The 21897-nt window shown below is 41.3% G+C and overlaps 1 protein-coding gene across 2 annotated transcripts in view; it reads left to right on the top strand.

Moving 5' to 3' along the window:
• LATS1 (large tumor suppressor kinase 1) overlaps nt 1–21897 on the top strand; it is a 36843-nt gene that overhangs the window by 2645 nt on the left and 12301 nt on the right. The window contains exons 2-7 of one of the 2 annotated variants that reach the window (XM_053292181.1): nt 239–333; nt 5120–5271; nt 5474–5953; nt 9358–9511; nt 11493–12976; nt 19730–20312. In XM_053292181.1, the coding sequence (XP_053148156.1) occupies nt 5603–5953; nt 9358–9511; nt 11493–12976; nt 19730–20312 (2572 nt within the window). In that variant the 5' untranslated portion in view covers nt 239–333; nt 5120–5271; nt 5474–5602. Of the gene's footprint in view, nt 1–238; nt 334–5119; nt 5272–5473; nt 5954–9357; nt 9512–11489; nt 12977–19729; nt 20313–21897 lie in introns of both variants that reach the window. The other variant, XM_053292171.1, reaches the window with a different exon arrangement.

Below are 21897 nucleotides of genomic sequence, written 5' to 3'. Positions count from 1 at the left end.
ATGCATTTCTAGCTGATGACTATCCAAGGAGGTGCTTCTAGCTAGGCCAGCCCAGGTGCTTTTTTTTCTTTCACTGCTTTTGAAAGAACCCGCAGTTTCAAAAGTAAATCACAATATGGCATGAGACAGTTTTTCAAAAAACATAAACCCAAACTCCCTAGGCATGTGGAACTGTGTGCCCAGATCTTTAGATTCTGGCAAAAGAGTTTAGAATCTTCTTCTTCTTTATGCATTCCAGCTCGATTGAAATAAAAAGGATGTACCACTGACTTCAGGGGGGAGTGGATTGCATTGCTGAACTTGCAGGCTTCAATTTGGCAGTCTTCTGAGATGGTGAGTAGTCTTGTTAATCTATGTGTCTTGTATGCCTACCTTTTGGGCAGTCTTTTAATAGGATTAAGTTAAAGTATCGCTGATATTTTTAGCCCTAGTCTTAAATATAGGTAAGGTAAAGTGTGCCATCAGGTCGATTTTGACTCCTAGCACCCACAGAGCCCTGTTGTTTTCTTTGGTAGAATACAGGAGGGGTTTACCATTGCTGCCTCCTGCGCAGTATGAGATGATGCCTTTCAGCATCTTCCTATATCACTGCTGCCCGATATAGTAGCAGCCAGGATTCAAACCGACAACCTTTTGCTTGTTTGTCAAGCATTTTCCTCCTGTGCCACTTAAGGTGACTCAGTCTTAAATATGCTTACTTGAAAATAAACTATATTGGATTCAGTAGAATTCAGTGATGGTAGCTGTCTCTAAGGGCTGGTGGTGGGGGAGGGAGCCAGGGGTAACCATAAGCAGGGCTAATAGTAGGCTGGTCCAGCCCTAAATTAAAAAAAATGGAAGGATAATCACTAGCCCATGGTTTTTTCTAATTTGTAGTTTACTTGTGTCAACCAAAATTTCAATCATTCAACCTGGCTGTTTAGTGCTAAATCTGCCCTTTGTTTGGCTGTGAGTAAAGGAATCATGCCCTTAGACTGGTTAATTGTAGCTGTCAGTGTGAAAAATAGCAATGGACCCCCAGTCCCCATGCCTCCTCTTCTCCTGAGTAGCTACATCCCTTCTATCAGCATTGCCTCAATTTCTCCCCCTCCTTGCAATCTCTTCCTCACCCCATGCAGGACTAGACTAAAAAGATCAGCTGAAGTGGGGGCAGGGCGTTGGAGTCTTGAGCACCTATTTGCAGGTAGTACCTGCATGTGCACAAGTTTCACAAAATACAATATATTTGGCCACACAGAGCCCACTAGTTTCCTTCAACATAAACATTTCTGGGCTGCCAAATCCTCAGGCTGCTATCCTATTCACACAGCAGTAACTTGTGAGTAAACCCCAATTAGTTCATTAGGGCTTTATTTGGAATAAACTGTATAAAATTGACTGCAATTCTAGGCAACATTTACTTGAGGGGGATCCTTTATTAGATTTGAAAATTAAGCCATATAAATTACCAACCTGTCCAAAAAACCTATGCTGAGCACCCCTTCTTTCAATATTACTGCCGCTCCCCACCACCCCGAAAAAGCAAAACACAAAATAACCAACCCACACACACAACCTGGCATAAGGACTATAGAGTGGTGGAGCTACATGACTGTTTTGGACTGGACTGGTTTCCAAGTGGTGCCTGTTAGGTTGCCCATGAAGAGAAGGCAATAATCTCAGAATTCTTTAAAGAAAAGTTTCTACATTAGACACACGTTTCAGACAGGATAAGCTTGAAGTTGTCCAGTTCGTAACTTCAGTTAAAATGCCTTGTTTTATTTGGAAGCCATTAATTCCCTCTCTTTCACCTTCAAGAGAGTAAGAGAAAGATATGGGAGCTAGCAACAGGCTTTGCTTAAAGTCCCAGACAATGGGGTGGTGGGGAAGGGAGACTGTTCATTTGCTTGTTGGTAAAAGAACTACCCAGAGGAAGTGGCAGTCCACCATATCCCCTGCCCTCACTTCTCTAGATCTGAATGTTTCCAAGATTTGCTAATGGCATTTTTAGAAAGGAAAAGAGCTCCCAGCAAATGCTGGAGAAATCCACTGCCTTTTGAGGGCTTGGTTGGAGTGCAGAGTGAGGAGAAAAGAGCTGGCTTTCCTCTAGAGAAGAAGAGACTGGAGAGAGTAGCAAGAACCCTCACCTGTTCTGAAGTCCATTTGCTTGTAGACTGGGTGCTTCCATTTTACACAAAAATCTCCAAAAAGTCTGCTCAGCCTACCTAGAAGGATCCTGGGAAATCAAATGACTGAACTGGCCTTGTTTGCTGGCTATTGGTCAGAAGAGGTCACTGTAAGATATTCTGACTGGTTGGGGGCAGGGCTAGCCCCTGCCTACCCTTAAGGGTGGGGGAAGAAAAGAGGAACGTTCTTATTGATGCTGAAGCACTAAATATGCAATTTGGGTAGTGACTAAGTATGGTAATTACTTCATTTGTGGGCACTGAACACCCTAGGAGGGAGGAAATGGTTTTACAAAGGAATTACAAAAAAAGATCGAGAATGGCAAGCTGTGGAAATGCAAGAGCAATATTCAAGCAAGAGAGACAGACACGGAGAGGAAGAGATGGCTGTCTGGTGAGAAAATGGGGGGCAAGAATGTGGAGTTGGCAAGAAGGAGGGCAACAATCCCTCTGCCACAAATGAGGGGCTTAAGACCAGGGATGGTCAGAATATAAACTGGACCTGACCAGTGGGCCACTGACCAATTTCTGGTGGACAGTCTATCGCCTATTGTTAGCCTGCAGTTGCCACCAGCTCATCTGGTGACTACAGAGGGACAGGCCTTCTCTGTTGCCACCCCAAGATTCTGGAATGCTCTGCCTGCTGAAATAAGAGTCTCCCTATCTTTGACAACTCTTAAGAAGCCTTTAAAGATGCATTTTTTCAGCCAAGCTTTTAACTAGACTTGTGGTTTTCAATAATTTTAAGGGTTTTCTGTTTTAACTTGTTTTATGTTGTTGTTGTAAACCACCCAAAGATGGAAGTTTGGGACGGTGCACAAACATAATAAATACATAAATAAATATTGGATCTGGTTCGTGATCGTTTGAATCCATTAGAATGGGTTCTGCGCCTGCGCGGAAGCCCCTTGGTGTCGAGTTCTACAGCTCCTCTTCGGCGCCTGCGCCCCACCCCACGTGACCACATAGCTATTTAAGGCGGGAGGAAGAGCAGGCACCTCAGTTCCTTTGCGACCGCCGTGGAAATCGGTTTCCGGTTTTTGCGGCTCCTTGTTTGGTTCCTCAATTCTTCAACATTCTACTACTGATTTTATGGACTTTGACTTGGAATTCTTGTTTAATCTTCTGCCTTGCGATTCTACTTTGATGCTTGATTGGACTGCTTTATTGTGACGATTCTGCTCTGAAGTACCGCGAATTTGTAAGTAGCGGACTTTATTCTGGCTATGGATACCCCTAAGGGGAAAAAGACCTTTAAACGCTGTGAGAAGTGCAAGGCAAAATTGCCCTCACAAGATGCGCACAATCTGTGTTTACTCTGTTTGGGTGAGGCGCATGTTCCCTCCTCCTGTACTATTTGCCAGTCCTTCTCCAAACAAACCCAGAGAAATTGAGAACTCCGTTTAAAAGCGGCTGTCTATAAAGATGTTTGGCAGCGCCTTCTTCTACTTCAAAAAAGTCTCCTCAGGTACATAACTCGGGGGCCCTGGCATCAACCCAGTCTAAAACCCCATTGCTCATCAAGAAAACCCATAAATCCTCAAAAAGGTCGGGTTCCAAAATGGTGGCGGCTGGAGAGCCCGCCAAAAAGACGCTGAAACAGTCGACATCGAACTCGACTCTGTCGCTGAAGGCTGTCCAAGATGTGATCTTCATGTCGGTATCGAAACCTTCGATACCGATGGCCCCATTGGCATCGACACTGGCGCCGCACGATAAGCCTATGTGGCATCGACACCGACTGAAACTTCGATACCAAAGCCGCTCTCGACACTGAGAAGCTCCTCGATACTGATGGCTGGGACAGCTACGTCGACGTCTGCCTCGATACCGATGACGAGAACTGCTACATCGACGTCTACCTGCGTCTAGATTCATGAGAATCTAGTAAAAATTAAGTAGCTCATATAGTCAGTCTAATTTTAACCATATTTATTTGGGAGTGAATTTCACTGATTTTGATGGGATTTGCTTCTGAGTAAGCATATGTTCCAGACCACCTGTGTCTGGAAAGAGTGTCTCCCAGTGTTGTCAGAAACTACCACATGCTGACTGTTTCCCTATTGCATTTATTCATTGCGACAGGGATATTTGTGGCGGATAGATTCCCAAGGAAAGGCTTACTTAATTCTTAGATGGCAATCCAACTAGTCGCTTCTTGACTCTATTTGGTTCATTTAGATCTAACTCACATTAAAGGGAAAGAGAGAAATGATTCTAGCAACAGGGTTCTCAAAGAGGAGCTGTGAAGTGGCCACAGAAGAGAAGGTCACAGTAATTGAGTCAGGAGGAGATGACCACAGCATGGGCCAGAATCATAATTGGTGTGTGTGTGTGTGTGCATTTTCTCAGTATCTGCTGAGGGTAATGATTCTACCATGGCAATTGTCATAATTGACGTTAGAATATACTTCCCTAACAATTGTGCACAAGGAAACATTGTAGTTGCTACGCCTTCTCCCACTGCTGTTGTGTTGAAAAAAAATTGCAACTGCTACAGTTATGTCTTCTCTGTTGCTGCTTGAAAAGCATGACAGATCGCTCTTCTGTTGAATCTGGCAACCTTCTAGTTAGAACACCTGTTATTAAGCCAGTATGAAATTTTACAAAAAAGAAGTGGGAAAAGGTTGATGAAATGCTGAGGCCTTACAGTGAGGGTAGTTTGGATGTTTTTGTTTTGAAAGGGCTAAATAAGTATCCCCTTACTTGAATAATGTGGGGAGCATTCACATGAATAATGTGGAGAGTTTAATACACATGAATATATTTTAAAAGTTTCAGACTGGTAAAATTGGGGTGGGGAATGCATTGCTTTTCAGTCTGCTGATATTGGTTATAAATTATTGTCATAGGTATAATAGCTGGCAGGAGGTGGGGTGGGGTGGTTGCATTTTCCCAGCCCCCACCCCATTGCACTTGTAAGTTGCTGCTGCAAGATATAATTTCCCCCACAGAAGTGTGTCCTTGCATGAAGAGGTCTGAATTCCACACAACTAACAACTGTGCATAAAAGGCCTTGACTTTGGGAATCTGTCGGCTAATGCTGGAATGCCAACAGGATCTCCAGTCTTTCTCTGCCCTCCAGCAGCAAGAATACACATTTCAGGTGAGTTAGGCATGGATATCTCTAATAAAGTTTCTTTGCATATTTTCTCTTTGCTTGATCCCTTCTTTCTAGCCTTAGTTTGGGGGGGAAATGCATTTCCTAAATTTGTGTCAAATGACTCAGGAACAGCAACGTATTGTAAATAGAGTCAAAAGGCTAAAATAACTAATTAAAATCATATAATGTGGTTTTATTTATTTAGGTTGGCTGACCTAAGTTTGAATGAATATTTGTACCACTGGAACCAAAGTCAACAGTGAATTTTGAAGTTACCATCCAACACTTATTGAGTATATTGAAGGTGAATCTTTGTTAGAGGTTTTACAGTTTCATGAAGAGAAGTGAGAAACCAGAAGGATATAGACAAATGAGGCCTAAAACTTTTCCTGCCAGTAACTATACTGGCAGTAGCCGGCAAATGTTGCAAGAAATACGAGAAAGTCTTAGAAATTTGCCCAAGCCCTCAGATGCCTCAAAGGTGGAGCAAAGTGTGAGTAAAATATCAACTGAAGATCCCAGACAAGGCCGAAACCCCCCCAAATTTGTGACCTATCATAAAGCTTTGCAAGAAATTCGAAATTCACTGCTTCCTTTTGCAAATGAAACAACTTCTTCAGCAAGAGGAGCATCAGAAGTCAATCGGCAGATGTTGCAAGATCTGCAGGCAGCTGGATTTGATGAGGTAAAACAAATTGGCTCTTTTGTTTTAGTGTTGTAAATCATTTCTGATAAAAACATTGGGCAGCATCTAGCTTAACTAGTCATGCCTAAGCACTAAATCAATGAGACAAGGTACCGTGATCAATTTAAATCCCATTAATTTCAGTGGGACTTGGTTATAACTACTTAAACTGGATGTTGCCCATTAATTGCAGTGCCAGTTAATATTTTCTTTGTGATCTAATCAGAAAAAGAAACCTGGACAATGATGTTGCTGGTAAGATTTGTGGTGCTTCAATCTGGAACTTGATCCTAAACTGTGAATTCCACTGTTAGTGCCAGAGGCAGGGCTGCACAATTGTGGCGTTTCAGCTATTGTTGACCACAATTCATCAGCCACAGTGGCCAATCCCCAGGCAAAGAGACCAGTAGGGGTTATGGAAGTTGCAGTTCAACAGCAGCTGGAGGGCTGCTGTTGTGCAGCTCTGGCCAAAGATGTTTAACTGAGCCAGAACTAAATGCATTTAATCTTTACCTTAGTGAGACATTGTGGTTTATTTGATTTTAAAATGCTTAACTTTGTCTTTCTGATGTTAGCGTTCCACTGACTGACAACCAAAGTTGTCCCATTAATTTCAATGGAACTACTCATGAGTATTTCTGGATGTCAGCCAGAGATTTCAGAAGGAATTGCTTGTCTGTATTAACTGTGGTTTAGGTCCTTCATACACACAGTTCCTATTGCTGGCAACTTCCTACTTGACTATGGTTACTGCCCTATACAATATTAATGCAATGCTAAATATCTATACTGCTGATCTTCTTGCTTTTAGTCTTATTACTGCACAAAATATAAGTGTTGGACTGATGAGAATCATTTGACTACTCAACTCTTTTTTCTTTAAGTAATAGTTTATATATTTCTAAGAGATTCATGACCTAATCATGCTTGTTAAAGTATTTTACCTGATTATTATCTTCAGTACATATAGTTGATAAAGTAAATGTTTCAGAAGTTTGACTGCCAGGCAACAGTCTGTCATTTTGTTTTAACTCCAGTGCATTCTAATATGACTTGTACAGCATTTCCTGGTAGACAGTTTTGTTAAAGCGAATGCAGAATTAGGCATATATATTCCATGCAGGGAGCAGTAGCTCCCAGTCTGTACTAAATGAATTATATATATCAGCAGGGCTAAAACCAGGCTATTGTTCTAAAGGTAACTATCTTGAGCTTCAGGAGAATATCTGTTTACTGTCTTTGTAAAATCCTCCCCCCCTCCCCCTTGTGTCTAACATAAGGAAACCGAGAGGGTAGATTTTTCTGCTGGTTCTCTTGATCATTTGGAGTCTCTTAATATTATTTAGGATAGGATGTTTTTAGATTATTTTTAATACTCTATTGTGGTAGAAAGGTGGAGTATAAATTTAAATAAATACTTCAATAGGAATTGAGTTCTGGATTACTGCAATTTGAAGTGTTCTGATCCCATCAAAAGCCAATAACTATTTTGCATTGCCTTTATTAGCAATCTGGACCTAAATCTATCTGAATATTAGATGTACTGAATATTGATTTTTTTAAAAATTGCACAAATTTTTTAAGAATACATTTGATAGTTTTCAAGATGGTACAAGACACTGTTTTTGCTGCAAAAGACTAACATGGCTATTGCTCTGAATATTGATTGTATGTCACTTTTATTTATTTTCAAATTCTATTTCGCGCCTTTCTTTTGAAAAACTTGGGGCGGCATACACAACAAAATTTAAAACAGCAATATAAAACGCAATAAGACATATGCAATAACAAAAACATCAAACAAGCTCCAGGAATGTGATCCAGAAAAGATGGATTTTTGCTGAAACAGCCCCCAAGGGGGAGACAGTTAGACTTCCTAGGGTAGGGAGCAGTGTGTTATCTCTTTTTTAAAAAAAATCTGTGTGTGGAATGAGTTTTGTTCGGGGCATGAGTATCAAAACAGTGTGTTCACACATGCATTCAGACTGGGGCCTTCCTGATTCCACCTGAATGGGATCTAAAATTAACTGAGCGGACATGAGAAAACGTGTGAATGCATGCACATGCACACGCCTTAGGTGGAACAGTGGTAGGGAGTTCTGTAGGGCAGGGGAAACCATCAAGAAGGTCTTGACTCCTGTGTCCACCCCACACACCTCCAAAGGAGGAGCCATACCTAAGATAACAGGCAGATTCCTGTGAGAGAAGTAGCACTTTGATTCGCGGCCAGAAACTTCTAGCCAGTACACTGAAAAAGAACTAGTGTGAGATGTTCTGAGGGTCTCGTACAAATCAAGACCTTCACAGCTGCATTCTGGTGGATTCTGGAGTATCTGCCTTGAGCACAGCCATGTGGAAAGGTGGCATATACATCTGATAAAGAAATATACCCTGAGAGTAGTATTGAGATACACTTAGTGGCTTGTTTCTTCGGTGTACTGTCTGCAGCGTGCTAGAGAGAATGTAAGTGGCAACACTGATAAACTAGCCCTTTGAGGGTGTGTGTGCCAAAGGCACTCTTTGCCCAGGCTACTCTGTATCCTAGGGTCAGTCCTGCATGGGCGATGATAGAATTTTGCAAGTCCCCCCCTATACCAAAGGCCATGAGTTAGAGCAGCAATTGCTCAGCACCACCTTCTGGGCCTGCCATCCAGGAATGTTTGGAATCACTCCAAAACAGTGCGTGCCCCCCAAACTCACTCTAGCAAAGCAGTACTGGATCATACCATGGTCAGTGGTATAATATGCCAGACCTTGTGTGTTCACAAGAAAAATCAGTAGTAATGTACCTTTTCCTCCTCCTGACTCAGTCATGGTTCAGGGAATCTCTGGTAAGAGGAATATCTTGCGAAGGGCAACGATTGCAAGGAAAGGCTGTAAAATATCTTCTTGAAGTTACTCCTCTTGCCAGCAGCACACCCAACTCAGTCTTGGCACTTGGACGATGCTGGGGAAGACTTATGGGGTTTTACTTTGTTCTTGCAATTATCTCCCCCCCTCCCCAGCATCCATAGCATGGGGAGTAAGTTGCACGTGTGTTTATGTATGTGTGTATAGTGTGTGTGTGTGTGTGTGTGTGTGTGTGTGTGTGTACGCACACACACTTCTTTGATGCTTGTAACAAGTTAAACACTTGTACACCATACTGACTGCTGCTGAAGTAACATTGTTAGATTCCAACTAAATCTGTGTTTACTTCCGGGGCACTAAGGCAACTTTAGTACTATGTGGAGTACAATACTGAGCTATTTTATGTTTCCGAACCAGCATCAAATATTTAATATTCCATGAGGATTTAATGAAGAAAATCTCCTGGATTCCCTGGCACTCTGAAGATTTGCACATGATGCTTCTCATACTTCTGTTGACTTTTTGCATTTTTACTTTTCTCCCACCCCCAATAGGATATGGTTGTACAAGCTCTAAGACAAACCAACAGCCGTAGCATAGAAGCAGCAATAGAATTCATCAGTAAAATGAGCTACCAAGATCCTCGGAGAGAACAAATGGCAGCGGCAGCAGCTAGACCAGTTAATGCAGGCACAAAGCCACCACCAGGTGTGTGTGTATCCAGTGTGTTGTCTCAGAAAAATGAAATGAAACTAGCTGTCGCCTCTTGTGGAAGGGAGAGGAAAATAACAATTGATCAGTTAAAAAAAACCCAATCTTTAGAAAAGTAGCAATTTCCTTCTATGTACTTTCAAAATATTATTTATTTTGAAATAAATAATATTTATTTCAGCAACCCTGTATTTTCAGTTTTATGGAGTTCTTAGCTTTTGTGTCTGATATCCATTTGGGCTGAGGTAGTGGTGTTGAACTGGTGGGTTTGTTCTACCAGACTCCTCAATAGACCTCAGATTGGGGGAAAGCCACTTGGAAAGAGCAGCAATTTGAGACAGAAAAGCAGCAAGTGGGAGAAGAGTTGTGCTCTGTCCTGAAGCTGCTTTGCATTCTGAAACACAGTTTCAGGGCTCGGTAACATATTTTATACACACACACACTCTCTATAGTTAGATCTTGAGGGGCACAGACCCAATTAACCACTTATTATGTTGGGATTTTGAAACAGCAGATATTGTCTTTACTTGGAACTACTTTACAAATCGACTTATGATTGAGTAGGAATTTCACTCTCTTCACTATTACATAATGCAATATGTAATATAGTGGTGTTGCACATTACAAAACATTGACTGGCAACCACTCAGCATGGACATTGGAGCACAATCTAAATAAAGTTAAGGTCAGTGACATCAGTGAGAGAAAGTTAGTCTGTGCTTCATTCTTCCAAACAAATGAGTGGAAATTAAATATACTTAACTTTGGCTGGATTGTGCTCTCACCTTCCACCTTGTAGAGGGATGCTGTGTTGTCCACTCCACTTCTGAAATGTTCTAGGTACTTTAACTGATCATCAAGCAAGTGTTTCTTTGGATGTATATGGACAGCTAAAGAGAAATCTACTAACTTCCCAGTTGCCCAACTTGGATGACATCCACACTAACATTACACATGTCAAATAATGTTGCAGGCACACAGTAGGGGAGGGGAGATTCTTGCTGTGAGACCCTGAGAGACATATTTTTGGGTAGCATAGAGAGCTGCAAAAGAAAAGGAGTTATGCAAAAAATCTCCCCTCCCCATTGCATCATTATTAGTCTGGATGTTACCTATTTGTGTCAAAAGGCTATTTTGGAGTCCCATCATAGCTATATGTTCAAATGTTTTAAATTATGTATCTAAATTGTAAAAAAATAAACTTTATTTAGTTATAAACCAGTTTGTTTAATTATAGCAACCAGTTAGCCTGCACCCAGAAATCACAAGAATTGCAAAATGGAAAAATGGATTTAAATGATGGAGATTTGTTTCTTTTTCTTAGAGACCTAAATCAATTCACTCTGGTCTCTCTGTGTTAGAAAAGCTTATTCCTTGTCTTGCTTATAATCACTAATTCAGTTCAGCAAATCTGAAAGCCTCAATGCTTTTGGAGTTGCTTATAATTCCTCCAGAATCTCCCAGTTTTTTCTCTATGCATACATTTAATTTAATCAAAAGTCTCTCTTGTTCCCAGAAATTCAATTTTTTTTAATTACTGGATTGAACCTGAAGTATTTATGGAGACAAAAAGAAGGCACCTTTGTTTATGCAAGGAGAAGATATTGACCAATCCCCCTTCCCTCTGCCCCCCCCCCCAAGCTGCTTCTGTGGGTTAGGGGACCCTCCAGAACAGGATGGCTTGTACTACTGTGGGGCAGGGGGAGCTGCAGCAGGAAGGAGCAACAAAAACTATCTCCTGTGTGAACAGCAGTGCCTTCCATTTGCAGAACAAACATTCAGGCTCAAACATAATGTTTTTTAAAGTCATAAATGAATCTTTGGTGCAGTTTATTCATATTATAATTTGGCCTTTGTTCCCATACAACACACAAAGGTTACTATGCAAAATATCTGTTCTGAAATAACCGTGAAATCAGCAGTGTAGGAAAAAATACATTTAATGTGGCTGTTTCTTTCTTTATGTTTTTTAAAGCAGGGGGTATGCAGCAATCGGTGAACCGCAGGCAGAGCTGGAAAGGCTCTAAAGAATCCTTGGTGCCGCAGAGACATGGTCCTGCAATGGGAGATGGCCTAGCATTTCATTCAGAAAGCCCTATTTCTCAGGCTGATGTAGGAAGACCCTTGTCAGGTTCTGGGATAGCTGCATTTGCTCAGGCTCATCCTGGCAATGGACAAAGAGTGAATCCACCACCTCCACCTCAAGTAAGGAGTGTTACTCCCCCTCCTCCGCCTCCCAGAGGAACAACTCCACCACCTCCTTCCTGGGAAACAAATTCTCAGACAAAACGGTATTCTAGTAGCATGGAATATATGATATCTCGCATTTCTCCAGTACCACCAGGAGCATGGCAGGATGGCTATCCTCCCCCATCTATGAATCCATCACCCATGAATCCTCCTGTACAGGGACAGAGAGGCATTAGTTCTGTTCCTGTTGGCAGACAGCCAATAATCATGCAGAGTTCAGTTAACAGCAAATTTAGTTTTTCAACTGGAAGGCCTGGAATCCAAAATGGCAATTGTCAGACTGATTATATAGTTCATCAGAATATTGTGCCTGGTAACGCAGCAAATCGTCAACCACCACCTCCATACCCTATGTCCCCGACTAACCAGCAAAGTCCTACTCCTTTGCAAATGCAAGCAGGAGGATCTGCAGCCCCTTCAACCTATCCTAATGGAAACATTCCTCAGTCTATGATGGTGCCAAACAGAAACAGCCACAATATGGAACTATACAATATAAATGTTTCAGGGATTCCAACATCCTGGCCACAATCATCATCTGGCAGTGGACATGAAATTCCAGCATGGCAACCCAATATTCCAGTAAGATCAAATTCCTTCAATAATCCCCTTGGAAACAGACAGAGCCATACTGCTAATACACAGCCTTCTGCCACCACAGTAACTGCTGTTACTCCTGCTCCTATACAACAGCCAGTAAAGAGCATGCGTGTATTAAAACCAGAGTTGCAAACTGCCTTAGCTCCTACTCATCCTTCTTGGATGCCGCAACCATTGCAAGCTGTCCAGCCCATCTCCTTTTCTGAGGGACCATGCACAAATATGACCGTTCTGTCACCTACTGCAGAAGCTCCAAACTATCAAGGTCCACCTCCACCTTACCCGAAACACTTACTACACCAGAATCCATCCATCACTCCATATGAATCTGTATCAAAACCCAGTAAAGAGGAGCAGCCCAGTTTATCTAAAGAAGAAGATAATGAAAAGAATGAGAACAGTGAAGGAATAGATAGAGAAAAGAAGCAAATAACAACCTCACCTGTCCCTCTTAGGAAAAACAAGAGAGATGAAGAAAGAAGGGAGTCTCGCATTCAGAGTTATTCTCCACAGGCTTTTAAGTTCTTCATGGAGCAGCATGTAGAAAACATACTCAAGTCTCATCAACAGCGCCTGCATCGTAAGAAACAACTAGAAAATGAAATGATGCGGGTAAAGCCTTTATTTCTATTGTACTTCTCAGTGTACAATGTGCTTTAGAATGCTTTTCATTTTATCCTTGCAATAAACTATGAGGCATGTCAGGCAACTGATGGTGATTTAGCCAGGGGTGGCTTCATGGCTGAACACTTCTAGTTTGAGATCTTGTGTCCAAATCCATTGCTATCATTTGCCACAAAAATATGCTTGCATTAAATTACAAATAATTTATGCTTGCTGATATGCAAGATGCCATATAGCAGATCTTAAGCAGACTTGTTGGATATTTTGCAATATAGTAGCAATAACATGGGGGGCAACATCCTAACTAATCAAGTGCTGGTAAGATGTGCCAGTGCTGCAGATGGGATAGACTAATTCACTGGCATTCAAATGGGAGCGAGGAGGGATTTTGATAACTTTCCAATGGAAAACCCTCTGTGTCACTTAAAAATATGGCCCTGAGGGTTGTGCAGCCCTTGGACATATTTCAGAGTGACACAAAGGACTTCTGTGGAAGGGGGAGGTCCTCAGAATCCTCTCCCTGGGTGATTCTGGGCCAGTCACTTATCTCTCAGCCTAACCTACCTCACAGGGTTGTTGTGAGGGTAAAACATAACCATGTACACTGCTCTGGGCTCCTTGGAGGAAGATCGGGATATACATGTAAAATAATAATGGTACTGAACCCGTCCACAGCACCAGAGCTTCATTAAGATAGCTGGAGTTTAGCTGTGATCTTAATTTTTTCTAATTGTAGAAAAGTGAAAGTTACTTTTTCAAGGTCATCACTACTTTGAAGTATGCTATAGATGTGAAGTATGAAGGAATAGCAGGACGAATTAAAGCCTGTACTTAGATTCAAGTATCCTAAATGCCTCTGTTGCATCAAGGTGCCCCACACCCAGAGAGCCTTCCAATTCTTCATAAATGTGCAAATATATGTGGAAGTTTGACAAAAGAAATCTTGGTCAATTTGCCAGTGAATCTGTACAGGCAAATTTAATACATCATTTGTTCTGGCTAGGGTGCCTTAGTAATGCTTGTTAACTTAAATTCTCTCTGCCTTGAGCACAACTGACTGATAGGAATGGTGACTGGACTCAGTAGGAATATAGCATTTTTAGTTCATTTATCAAAACTTTAAAATTATTATTTTGCCAGTCACAATTTATAAATGTACTGTGTTAATCCAGCCAATATCTCTGCAACCTCAAATTCAAAACTAGGATGTCTTCTGTTATGTGATATACAAAGCTCTAAAATTCCATATTGATGATCCTATAGTTCTGTCTCTGTTGGTAGTGTTAGCCTAATAGCCTATGGAGTCAAATCACAGTTGCATGTCTTAAAATGTTGTTTGCAGTTAGCATTGGGATCTGGTATAGAGTATAGTTACTGCCAAGGAGTCAAATCACTAAACGTTTGGGTTGAGTTTCTGTTCAGATTCATCAGCACTCTTTACCTTCCTGGTTCAGACTCTACCTTTTAAAAAAAAAAAAGTGATTTGGTAACTAGTTTGGACACCTAGGACTATTTTAGATATATTTCATTCAAAATAATATCAAACCCATAGTTGAGTTAAATCTCTAAGGAAATAACTGAAATTTAATTTTGCTAGTTTTCTGTCTGCTTCCTTTACTCTTGGGGCCAGCATCACCAATATGCTGATGCCTGGACTGTCACTGGCCAGCTAAATCCGTCCAAATGGTGATATGTCAGGGGCTAGGCATTGTAGGGATATGAAAAGGGCACCTTCAGCCGCATTGGCACTGAAAGGAGTACCATTGCTGTTTGCTGTCAGTGCCCCAAAACTAAGCCCACCAGGTGAGCTCCCAATGTGGGTGGACCTTAGTAGTCTTACCGTATGATAGGGGCAGCAGCAGTGAAGAAGGCCAGCAGTGCTTCTCTGAGCACTAAACACAACTGGAGTTTAGTTTCCCCACAGTGCTCCACCCCTTAATGTAGAGTCACTTGAAACGACACTACATTGGGGTTTGGGGGAATTAAAATGGTACCTTTAGCCATTCCAATGTTGAGAGGAGTGCTGCTGTTGCCATAGCTACACAACAGCTTCAGCTGTCACTTGTCATCTAGCAATCTTGCCAGGACTTACTCACATGGTGGGTCACGTCATAGAAGGAACCCCACTTTGCCCAAGACTTTTTCAACTCAGGAACTAGTCTGCCTACACCCATACTATAGCAGTGTACCATTATGATAACTTTGTTAAAGGGAGCTAAAGTTAAGAAACTGTGATTCTTCCATAGGACATTACTGAACCATATATATAATTAAAGTATTCTCAAGTCGGTGTCGACTTTTAGCAACCACATAGATTCTCTCCAGAGTGATCTGATGAACTTGGCCTTGTAAGGTCTCTCAGTGGTACAGTCATTTCTGTCATAATCTAGTCCGTCCACCTAGCTTCTGGTCGTCCTCTTCTTCTCTTTCTTCAACTTTTCCCAGCATTATGGACTTCTCAAGGGAGTTGGCTTTTTGCATGATGTGTCCAAAGTATGATTGTTTGAGCCTGGTCATTTGTGCCTCAAGTGAAAATTCTGGATTGATTTCTTCTATGATCCATTTCTTTGTTTTCCTGGCTGTCCATGGTATCCTCAAAAGTCTTCTCCAGCACCAAAGTTCAAAAGCATCAATACTTTTTCTGTCTTGCTTCTTCAAAGTCCAGCTTTCGCATCCATAGAATGTCACGGGAAAAACCATTGTCCAAACAATTCTAATCTTTGTAGGTATAGACACATCACGGCATCTAAATATCCTTTCCAAGGCCTTCACTGCAACCCTACCAAGTGCTAGTCTGCGGCATATTTCTTGACTGCTGGATCCTTTACTGTTGATGGTTGATCCTAAAAGGCAGAAGCTATCCACCACTTCAGTGTCTTCATTGTCAATTCTGAGGCTGGTTGCTGTACCCATTGTCATCAGTTTAGTCTTCTTGACATTTAGTCATCCCATTTTTTCACTGTGCTCCTTGACTTTCATTACTAGAGCTTGCTGATCATCCACATTCCCAGCTATCTGAGTAGTGTCATCAGCGTAGCACAGGTTATTGATGTTTCTTCCTCCAACTTTAAAACTTCGCTCATCTTCTTCCAATCCAGCTTCTCTCAGGATATGTTCAGCATATAAGTTGAATCAATAAGGACAAAGTAGACAGCCTTGTCTTACTCCTTTGCTGATCTGGAACCAGTCTGTTTCACCCACTTCCATCCGGACTGTGGCTTCCTGTCCTGTGTATAGATTTTTCATGAGAACAATGAGATGTTCTGGGATGCCCATTTTCCTAAGGCTATTCCATAACTTGACATGGTCGATGCAATCGAAGGCATAACCCACCAAATATTATACAGTGGTCCCATTCTGGGAGAAAAGTCTCATCAAGTGGTGGCCAGAGTAGAAAAGCTCTAGGCCCAGCCACCCAAGGAGGCTTAAGCAAAGTAACAAAGTGATTTGTTTTATTACTCCAGTTAAAATGGTTAGACACCCTTACTACACCTATACGTCTTGTGGTAGCAAGCATGACTTGTCCCCATAGCTAAGCAGAGTTTGCCCTGGTTGCATCTGAATGGGAGACTTGATGTGTGAGCACTGCAAGATATTCCCCTCAGGGGATGAAGCTGCTCTGGGAAGAGCAGAAAGTTTCAAGTTCCCTCTCTGACTTCTCCAAGATAGGGCTGAGAGAGATTCCTGCCTGCAACCTTGAAGAAGCCGCTGCCAGTCTGTGAAGACAATACTGAGCTAGATAGACCAATGATCTGACTCAGTATATGGCAGTTTCCTATGTTCCTATGTACTTTCACATTGTTGTTCTTTCCTCTCATACTATGTCTTGTAGCATTTCTTTTCTTAATATCTCTTCTATCTCTAACTTGTCAGGGAGTTGTTGTTTTTCTCCCCTCACCTTCAGCAAAACACAATCTTATATTAGTTTAGCAAAAATGAAAATAACATACCGTTTATGATAAATGGTAAAATGGAGACAGGAGGAATTTCCGTGTCAAACACAAGAAACTTTCAGCCTCATTTCAGAAATCCTTCATGCTGAGACCTTATTGTTTGGATAACAGCTTTCTGGTGGGCAGGCCTCTGTTTGAGCACTAGGCTATGCCAGTCTTAGGCATAGCCTACCTATTGTCTTGCTTTTCCTCCCCTTCTTTTCAGATTGCTCACTGGAAAATACAGTTTTTCCAAATATAGCTGGAGTAGGGAAGGGCCCTCACCACTTTTCAAAAGAATATCCTGAGTGTCTGATGGGTTGTTCTGAACTAGTTACCACTTTCTGTATTGAGGGTATTCAGTTCAGGAACAACACAACCAAGACATTTTAGGTTCAGGTTTGGTTCAGTTCTGGTTCCCTGAACCAGTTTTTCTGTTTAAAGTCCAGCTTTTTTGATACAGTAATTAGCTTTGTCCAGGTATTCAAACTGTTTCATATTGAGCCCCAGCACATTAAGAAATGAATATTTTTAGTCTTGCCAGGTACAGGAAAACATACAAATGGTTTTTGTGAACTGTCATTCTTTCATTGTGTCCAACTCAAATCAAAGGAAGGAATCCTAATGGTGTGGGTGGGGAACCTGTGAAAAACTGGGGATTGTTCTCCCAAGCTATGTTAGCATTAACAATGTTCTAATCAAGGTATACAGCTGGATTTGAAGAGGAGCTTGAAGCTTGAATTGGATATCCATTGCTGATATTTCTATGGCTTAGTTCATGTCCTCTTGGTTTGTGTGTTTTTGTTTTAAAAGGGGGTTCTTGGTCAAAGTAGAATCTAGATTCTTAGATGTCTGCAGTGGCCACAATGGCACATCAGTGAAACAAAGGGATAGTAGGCAGGCAAGAAGCAGTAGGAAATAGGCCATGGAAGCAACTAATCCGGACATGAAGTGTACCCAGTTTCAGTTTCATCACTCAAGACTGAGAAAATGTTTGTATTGTCATGGGAAGTGAGGAAGTAATCAAAGAAGAAACCTGATTGATATTCATCCAAGTAGATGGAGCAAAAGTGTTGTCAGAAGCAAGTTGCTTACACAGAGTTGTGCCATGGAGGCTAAGCCTCCATTTCCCAGACAGCAGCAGTGCTAGCTTCACCAGTTTTTTTCTGACCTTAATCTTCTCATCCCTTACCTATGACATACACACTGTGATTGCTATAAGTAGAACCAAAAGTAGGGCTGGCTTAGTAGATGGGGAATTTATTGTTTCCTATGATAAATGCTAGGTAACCGAGTATGATCATGCTTGACTAGGCATGTATGAGATCCCGTCTGCATGGAGACATACATAGAAATAACCAAATGAACCTAAACATTGTATCCCATCATCAACAAATATATGCTTCCGTGGAGATACAGTTGTAATTCATCTGGGGCTTCTTTGACTTGTTAGAGATGTATATTGGCAAAGCAATGGAATTACTTATTTTCTAGTACTAAAAGTAGACATAGCAATTTCAGCTGCATGTCATATATTTCTAGTTTCCAACATACTTTCACTGGACTCCAGGATGAAATACTTCTATGGATTGTGGCCTAACCTTTCACAGAGTGCACTTGTGTTGTTAAAAACTCCTGCTCATGAAAAGAGAGTACTGCTTATGCAATGCAAGGACCAATTACACTTGTGGAAGGACCTCCTTGAGTAAATGCAAATTTCCTTCCCCAAGCAGAAGGAGCTTTTGACAACAGACCTGCACTCTGTGAAATATTAGGATGCAGCTCTGTGTCACTTTCTATAAGTGCCATTTTTATTGTCTTCAAACACTTTCCGTTAAATTGCATCTATGAAAGTTTAAATCAAGTTAAGTCTTCTGTTCTGTCTACATGTTCATTCTTAGTCTTTCCTTTTTCACTTTCACTAACAGCTGATTTAAACTATTAAGGTGTTGGAAGCTTTCCTGACATCTGTAGCCTTCGTTACTGGGTAGGCAAGTAATATTTTGGAGACAAGTATTATATTTAACCAATAGCATGAACCCTTTCTTAGGGATTCTGCATGCTTACTTGCATTCGAATCAAGCATGTTTTTCTTCACCATACCTGTTTTTATAGCAAATGACTAACTTCACTAATCTCGCTTTCTTTTACATACTTCGCAATTTTTTATTGCTGATCTGCAGTAGCACAGGGACAGTGATACAGTTAACTGTTCTCTTGTGTTTAATTCTGCAAACTTAAATGTGATCAGTTTATTTACAACTTGCATTATTTCTAAGAGCGAAGGGTAGGTCACTCTGGAAGGAATACTATCCCTTATTTTATAGCTACTGTACTAGTTTTCTGTCTAAACTATATTACCCTTCATATGAATAAAAGGAATGCAAGCTTAGCTGACTGTATATGCTTATTTCTATGAAAGTGTGTGGTTATAGCCCCCTTTCCCCAGAAACATGTGACCTTTAGGGAGGACAGGCTTTGCCTTCAACCTGCCTATCTTCATCAAACCTGTCCTCTTTCAAAACACTGTTTCCTAAATCTTGAGCCTCTTGGTGCATGGCTCTTGGTGTATGGTTTTGTGATAATAATTCCTTAACTGTCCCTGAAGACTCCACATTTTGTTCTTATTTTGTTCTAAAGTGTTTTCATTTACTTCTAACATGTTGCCAGGATGTGGGGGGAAGAGCTTGGGAACATTATTAATATTTAAGGTCCATTATTTTTATTTGCTTGTCCTAAGCCTGAGTTTCTAGAGACTACCTCAGACGTATCACTTTTTCACTTGTCAAAATTCATGTTTGTTGCATAGGTTGGGTTGTCCCAAGAGGCCCAGGATCAAATGAGGAAAATGCTATGCCAGAAGGAGTCCAATTACATCCGTCTGAAAAGGGCTAAAATGGATAAATCAATGTTTGTTAAGATTAAGACGCTTGGAATTGGGGCATTTGGAGAAGTCTGCTTAGCAAGGAAGGTTGATACAAATGCCTTGTATGCAACAAAAACTCTACGAAAAAAAGATGTCTTGCTTCGAAACCAGGTTGCTCACGTTAAAGCTGAACGAGATATTCTTGCAGAGGCCGACAATGAGTGGGTAGTTCGTTTGTACTATTCATTCCAAGATAAAGACAATTTGTACTTCGTAATGGACTATATTCCTGGAGGAGATATGATGAGCCTCTTAATTCGAATGGGGGTGTTCCCAGAAAATATGGCCCGATTCTACATAGCAGAACTGACGTGTGCAGTTGAAAGTGTTCATAAGATGGGCTTCATTCATAGGGACATAAAACCTGATAACATTCTGATTGATCGTGATGGCCATATCAAATTGACAGACTTTGGACTTTGTACTGGCTTTCGGTGGACACATGATTCCAAATACTACCAGAGTGGTAAGAGAAGCATTTTGTCCCAGTATGGCAACTGCAGCTGCTGCTTCTCCTTCTCCCTTCTTGCTGCTTCTGCTTCTGCTACTCCCTTCTTGCTGCTTCTGCTTCTGCTTCTCCCTTCTTGCTGCTTCTAAACTATTAGTGTATATATTTACAAAATGTTTGTTTGAGAAAAATTGCATTTTCTAGCAGGCTGACCTCATTGCTACTTGACTGAGCACCATGAAATTTTGTGAGTGATACTGTCTCCATCATATATTGTAGTACATAAGATATCCTTTGTAACTCAAATCTTTCTTCCACATAAGTTTTAGAAAGATGGAGAGGAGTTTGGGTCCCCCCCCCCTTCAAGGACTTTACTGGTTTCTAAACTATTCTCAACTGCCAATATTACTTTCAAAAACAAAAGGTCTTATATCCATTTGGCCCTTGTCAGTGTCCCACCCTGATTCCCCTCTCAGTTCTAGGGAGGTGATTTGTTTGTATTGTTATATGACAGTTTAGTCTCCAAGTTCTGGGAATTCATTCATCTTTTACTTTCCCTCACTGCCACCATATAATTCTTGTTACCCTGCTCTTGGTACTCAACACTTTTGGCTACGTAGCCTCGTGAGTGCAGGATAGGTGTATATGTTCAGGATATAAAATGAAACAAAACTTGGGGTATAACATGAAAACAAGTTGATTATTTACTGATTAGAATAAAGATCTCTGCAAAGTAGGGCACACCACCTTCTCTACCAAGTTACTCTCAATCAGCTGTTCTGGATAAAACATAACATATAGGGAGGTGAGATAACTGGGACAGAGGTAAACTTGGGTTTGTAAACTTAGTGAATTGCTCCAGACCTTCTTGTCTGTTATTAGGAGTACACTGCTGGTTCTTGAGCCTCCACACCTTCACCCTTCAAGTTCCACATAACCCCCTTGAACAATCTCTCCTGTTCAGAACACATACCCCCAACTCTCAACCCCCAGCTCAAAAACACTTCCTACTCCCATGCAACTCAATCCAACTCTCTCTCTCTGTCTCCACTGCCTTTCTTAAATCCCTCCCCCTCTGAACCTTCTGTGCCTTGTTACTAGGGTAACCCTCACGCACTCATTCACGAGCTCCTATATAAATCTCATCACAGCCCTTGAAATACATTTTTCTCGCATATCCTGTAGAAAGAGTTATAGTGACTGGAGCGAGATTGCATATTGAAAAGCTAATAATGTTTTAAAATCTTTTCCAAAGCCTTTTTTTTTTTTTTTGCAATTCATTTAAACAATGAGCAATATCCAGACTAGTATTTCTGTGGACAGATTACATTCTAGTTGCACAAGAGGTGAGGGTCAGTTTTTGCTGAAGCTTTCCAGCCCTCTGTGACACCTGAAAATGTGTCCTGAAGGACACATTTTGCGGGGGCCATGGGGAGCTGCAGAGAGAAGGGGGCATGGGGGGAGAACTGCCCCTCTGTCCCACTTTACTGTGACTAATGCTCTTGAGATTGCTTTTTTCCCCTAGTAAGGGGAAGTCCAGTTTTGTATGGGGACAGTTCAAAAAGGAAACGGATTTCTTTTTTAAAGCAAAGTCAGAATCATT

The sequence above is a fragment of the Hemicordylus capensis genome, chromosome 1 (genome assembly GCF_027244095.1).
Source record: "Hemicordylus capensis ecotype Gifberg chromosome 1, rHemCap1.1.pri, whole genome shotgun sequence".
Taxonomy (NCBI): Eukaryota; Metazoa; Chordata; class Lepidosauria; order Squamata; family Cordylidae; genus Hemicordylus; species Hemicordylus capensis.
Note: the sequence above shows the minus strand (reverse complement) of the source record. Positions and strands in the feature narration are given on the sequence as shown.